The sequence below is a fragment of the Vigna unguiculata genome, chromosome 10 (assembly GCF_004118075.2).
Source record: "Vigna unguiculata cultivar IT97K-499-35 chromosome 10, ASM411807v1, whole genome shotgun sequence".
In the NCBI taxonomy this organism is placed as follows: domain Eukaryota; kingdom Viridiplantae; phylum Streptophyta; class Magnoliopsida; order Fabales; family Fabaceae; genus Vigna; species Vigna unguiculata.
This window is the reverse complement of record NC_040288.1, coordinates 8905850-8911849: the sequence shown is the minus strand read 5'-3', so window position 1 is coordinate 8911849 and position 6000 is coordinate 8905850. Positions and strand designations below refer to the sequence as shown.

The window sequence follows — 6000 nt, the reverse complement described above, 5'->3', positions numbered from 1 at the left end:
TAGTTTCCATAACATAAGAGAATATCTATTCATTTTCAACTTTTTTTTTCTTTTATTCCTTTCACTTCATTTTCACTTTAGTGTGATTTGCAATTAACTCTACACATTATTTTGTTATTAATGGATTAAATATTACACACAGTTCACAAAAATCTTTATTTTTAATTTATAAACTCAATTAGCCTAAAAACGATTGTATATCATATAACCCACCAAGAGAACACAATCATAAACCAAGTAGCGGATTAAAAGTAAGACAACATTAATACACGTAGTGATGATTTGGAATTGGTATTGATGTATTATAGTTATACTACAAATTATACAAGTCATTTAAGAAAGACGTGTAAGTAGTTTTACATCAAATTTCCTTCAAATACTTGTTTGGTATTTGTTCTGCCAAGTAAATGTAGAAATGCCCCATAGCTCCGGTACGAAACTTGTTTTCATATACGGATTCTAGTGTTAGAATTTCACCATCTTCGATCTTGATAGAGCCGGGTTTAGGATAACAAACTGACATCCCAACTAGGTAACCCTTTTCATTTCCTGCTTCTTTTCCAGTTCCGTATTTTGGATTTGAAGTGCATAAAACCCTTCCATCCTAAGTTAAGCATAATCATAAATACAGAGATGATTCACTAAACCTTTTAATTCCTTATAAATATATAGAAGTACCAACAAAATTTATTCCTAATGAATATATGAATTACACAAAATTTAACGTTAGTTTATCTACATGATACAACTTATATGGGAACAGAAAATATCAAATATTACCTGTCCATATAGAGTAATATTGACAACACCAGTGTGCATATGAGCAGTGCCATATATAAGATAACCACCTTTTGTCATTGGAATGTTTGCTTTCTTAACATGAGGGAAGTCATTGTGATGATTTCTCGGGATCTTATACTCTGCCTATAACAAATTGAGAAATTTATTTTACTCACATACCGGCGAAAAAAGTAATTAATAGCCTAATACTTTTTTTTTTGGAAAATAAATGAATTTCAAAAGTTTGCTTATGATTTGTAAAGTATTGTATGTATTGAACAAATCATCTACCTGACAATCATGAATTAGTGTAGAACCATTTGATCTTACACGATCAGTTGAATCAAGTATATAGAACTTAAGAGGCACTTGGTGTTCATCCCAATCAACCCACTTTATTTTGTATCTTAGGGAAAGCTTTCTTGTTGGGCCACGAAAACCATTTCTTAATTTGCATTGTACGTTATCTTGACAACAAAAGAGTCCTCCTTTATAATTTCTAGACAACAATTGACCATTAATGCCCGTTGTGACATTGTAAAAGTCGTTTGGGAGATTCATAAGCTTACACCTACACTCTGTACAACCTTTTCTATCTTGTGTTCCACGTGTATCAATAACCATGATGCTAAACAACCATTTTTCTTTAAACCCATGCTTTATTTTTGTAGGATTACCTAATTCAACTGCAAAAGGATCTGGAAGATTTGAAGATGTTCCTCGCGATTCTGCTCCCAAGCCCCAATAATGTGGAAGCAAAAAACCTTGGCATGCACCATCATTTCTTTCGAATTCGATACCATTGCGAAGGTCGTGGGATTGTTTAATGTACTGTGACATGGTAATGTTTTCAATATATTTTACAGCAAACCAATGATGAAGGTAAGTTTCATACAAAGGTACTGAATTACCATCTTCATCAACTACTTCAACATCAAAACTCTTGACCCCAATGTGACCTCTTGGAAATTCAATATCTAATAATGTTTTCACCACAATTTTTCCAGGCCCCACTTCAAAATTTTCAGACAAAAAAGTAGCTGACTTTATATGATTTTGATCAGACTCTACAACAACTGAGACAGTTGTGTCAAAGAGCAGCATCATTATTGATAATAAAATTATTGCTCCTTTAGAGATAGTCCTCATATGAACCTACAAGAAAATCGTTGCCATTAGCCATGAAAATATGCATGTAGGGTCATTCATTTGATAATCTTGTAGATGATTTAAAATGTAGTGAAAACATGGGAATTCGATGAAAAGAAAAGGTAAAGTAATAGAACGTTGATAATAAAAAGTTCATACCATATAAGAAAACGATAATGTGTTGATCATGGTGATGATTCGTTCTTAGATGGAGATGTATGATGGTTCAAATGTTAAAGCAGGTAAGTTTATACATAGATGAAATTAATTGCTAGTTTTATATATGGGGATCACTAAATGATGATTAATCTGGCATAACTAAATTTAAATGGATGTTAGTTGTCTCTTTTTAGTTGGTTGTACAAGGTGTTTCGTAATGTATTTAAACCTAAATTAACATGTATTGACATAGTTTTACAAATCTACAAAACTATTTGAAAACTTTGTAACTGTTTGTAGATGTAAAAACAACTTGATTAATGATTTGTTTGGGCAAACTTGACATGGTTTCACTTTTATAGGTTTTTTTTTTTTTAAATAGCAACATTCTAATATTACATGATAATAAATTTTGGGTTAAATTATGCTAAAAAGATGAAAATAAAAAATACCAATCATATAAATTTAACCAAAAGAGGTTTATTCAAATAAACAACTAAGAAATAGAAAAAAATATAATTTTAATAACATTAATTAACACACTTAAGACATAGAATATATTAGAAAAAAACAATTGTATATGGTGATAATTATAATATATAATGTTGATTGAGTATGCATGGTATTTCTATTATCACTATTTCATAGTATTTTAGTAAGACATGAAGTGATATTTCTATATGATTTAAAGATATTCTAAATACCTCATAATTTATATAAGTTAATTATATTTTAATATTGTGCTTTAGAAGTTGATTTTTTGAATGATAAATTATTAGAAATAAAAATGTTTACAACGTAGCTATTACAAACAACATAACTCATCTTTTATAATCACAATAAACAAGTAACTCATCAGTGGAAGGTTGTGTACTTTTTATTATGCAAATTTTACGGTTGTGATATCATTTGTATCAAATACTGAAAAGTTAACTTCTGAATAATCCAATGGAAGAAAGATTATAAGGAATTTATCATCTTAAAAACACATATGCATGTTGCTCAATGTAATGCGACTCAACAAACATGGACAACATATGTATAAACTAAAACGAAAAATTGTGAATGTACGTCAACAAATTTATTTTAATAGTTTTATTCTTATAAAACATAAGCATGCAAAAAAAAAATCATTGGCATCTTATTATTAAGAAAAAATGGGTTATTCAAAGAGAATTGCAATCTTCATTAAAGAGGGACCATATGAAGATTTGAAAATCAATCGTATAAAAACTACATTGAATCTAAAACAACATCACTCTTGTTCTTGTCTAAAAGCTTATGAAAAAGGAAGAAAAAAACATGATTCTTTATTCCTAGAATTTATACTCATTTGATGTTGACTTTTGTTTGGAGTAAAGTGTCGAAAATCAAATTAAAACAATTTGTTGGTCTATTGACTCTAGTGTTATCATCATCGTGCCAAAGTAATTTCTTTGCCAACCAATCAGGGGTACCTATAAAAGTTGCTCTGATGCTAAAGTCAACTCAGGTTCCAACTATTTAAACAATTAATGCTATAATAAAAGCATGATGATTGTTCGAACAACCATACCTTTGATCTGTATTTATAGTTTTCTTCATGGGCTTTTAATTAGATATGACTTAATTACAACCCAATTCTCTTTAAACTTGCTTATTGGCATGTTTATGTTAATTAAATGTTTAGCAAATTTTAGTAATAACCGATCCGTTTTTTCAACATTCGAACAGTTGGTTATACTTCATTGTGCAAGGTTTGTACTGTTGATACATACAATACAATGTTATTCATCTATTAAGACGCTTATTGGTATTTACAAGAGAAAGAAATTTCTATTCGTACTTGAATCTTATCCTGAATCATATGATCAAGGGCCTACTAAATGTACCTCTTATCTTTAAACATCTTCAAGTGGCATGGCCTCTACCATTGAATCATAAGTTCTTCCCCTTCATATTATCTTCTCTCCCTTTCAATTTTTTAATTGAATTGTTGTTTCCCTTTCAAATTTTTGATATTCTTTTACCATGTACACACACATAATACATATATATATACATACATACATACATACATACATACATACATATATATACATATATATATATATATATATATATATATAATTTAAGTTCTTCCACTCTTTTAGGTAAGCTTTCACATTAGTATAATTAAATCGATTTAACTTGTGTCCAATTGCATGCATCTAAGAATTTCTATTTTATCTTTTCTTTATATAATTGTGCTCTTATTTTTTTTATTCTAGTTGTTATTCCACTCTCCTATGCAAAACTTACACTTAGTCTTATGAATTAAATCTATGTTTAGTGGTGAGTATCTTTGATATTCATGTCGTTTATTCACTACAAAAAAATATTTCATTAGTAACCAATTATAGTGACAAAAAATTGTTAGTCACTATAGTGACCAATTTATATATCAATTTAAAAAATAAAAAATTATTGGTTACTAAAATAGTCACTATTATAAATAAAAAATTATAATTGGTCACTAAATTTATCATTAATTAATTAGAGACCAATTTAGAAACTAAGTCATTTTGGTAGCCAAAATCTAGGTAGCTAATTTTTAGTAACCAATTTCCTTTGGTAGCCAAAACCACGGTAGCTAATTTTAAAGACCAATTTAGTGATCGATTATATTTTTTTATTCATAATAGTGACTATTTTAGTAACCAATAATATTTTACTTTGTGAATTGGTATCAAAATTGGTCACTATAGTAACTAATACCTTTTGATCACTAAAATTGGTTACTAATGAAATATTTTTTTTGTAGTGATTTTATACTTTTGAAAATATAAGAAAATTGAAGTTTCAATACTAAATCATGATAAAACATATTTAGACAGTCGTAAAGAAAACTCCGCCTATAATAACACCGTCAACCCAAACCTTATTCTCCAATAACAAAAAGTCATTTTATCAAACAACTCTGAAATCCACCCATCATATCACAATTAACACAAAAATATTGCTTGAAAATAATAAGTGTTATTCCATCTCATACATACCAAGGATGACTTACTTGAAACTTGAACCAACAATAGTGGAAAAAGAGTAACCTGTATCAGAAAAGTATTGTCTAACACAAAAGAACATCATTAAAAAATGTGTACTAATATATTTTGTAATTAAAATCAATTTTTTTACATTGGTCGTCCTAGCATTCGATAAAAATTTTAAATATACATCGTGTAACATTATTGTTTGTCTTAAATTTTAAGATTTACTTCAGATGTCTGGCCTAAATTTGTTTATATCTTTGCATGAAACTCATTTCCTCCTCATTTCTCCCTCACGTTGTCGATATTTTGGCTATCTTCCTTGGTTATTGCTCCGACGAATGTGCTCCTAGGTACATTGGTCATTTATAGTGTATTTTTCTTTCCTCTTAGTGAGTGGTTGTTTCTGTTTGTTTGGGTTGTAGGTCAACAGTTTTCATCGAGGTTAATGATCTAAACCTCCATTTAGTCTTTTAAATTTATATTGCGGTTGTTTTGGGGATCTCAATCATGATAATGTATAAATGTATTTATTGAATTGTTGTTGCTTTTATAACGTGTTATATAGATGTTTACATTTGATATCAAAATTAATTGCTAAAATTAAGTTAAATAGATAAATGAAATTAGATTTTAAAATTTAAATTCAAAATATTAGGATAGTAAAAATTAAAAGGACTACTTAATTATGTAAGTCCTTAGGAGTGATAATTAAAGTATCTAATTTGTAGTAAGAATATTAATATATGTGTGTATTTTCAATACGTAAGATAAATAATAGAAAGTCTTGCAACATTATAAATTTTTATAAAAATTAAATAATTCAATTTCTTATACAAATCAATATCAATATTATTATACATCAAAATTATTGTTAACAAAAAATGCATTTATTTAGATAGAT

General features: G+C 28.1%; 1 protein-coding gene across 1 annotated transcript; it reads right to left on the bottom strand.

Moving 5' to 3' along the window:
* Nucleotides 1-361: 361 nt before the first annotated feature.
* LOC114165188 lies at nt 362-2169 on the bottom strand. The gene is made up of 4 exons (XM_028049851.1): nt 2089-2169; nt 1072-1935; nt 781-924; nt 362-604 (listed from the first exon to the last, which is right to left on the bottom strand). Exons 1-4 carry the CDS (start codon nt 2116-2118, stop codon nt 362-364), a joined length of 1281 nt encoding a protein of 426 aa, XP_027905652.1. The 5' UTR covers nt 2119-2169.
* Nucleotides 2170-6000: the final 3831 nt, after the last annotated feature.

Bases quoted from the DNA above. Each gene is read 5' to 3' on its own strand.
- LOC114165188 (XM_028049851.1), bottom strand. From the start codon at position 2,118: ATGATCAACACATTATCGTTTTCTTATATG. The intron at 1,936-2,088 runs GTATGAACTTTT...ATTTTCTTGTAG, and splicing joins CATTATCGTTTTCTTATATG to GTTCATATGAGGACTATCTC. The intron at 925-1,071 runs GTAGATGATTTG...AATTTGTTATAG, and splicing joins CACTAATTCATGATTGTCAG to GCAGAGTATAAGATCCCGAG.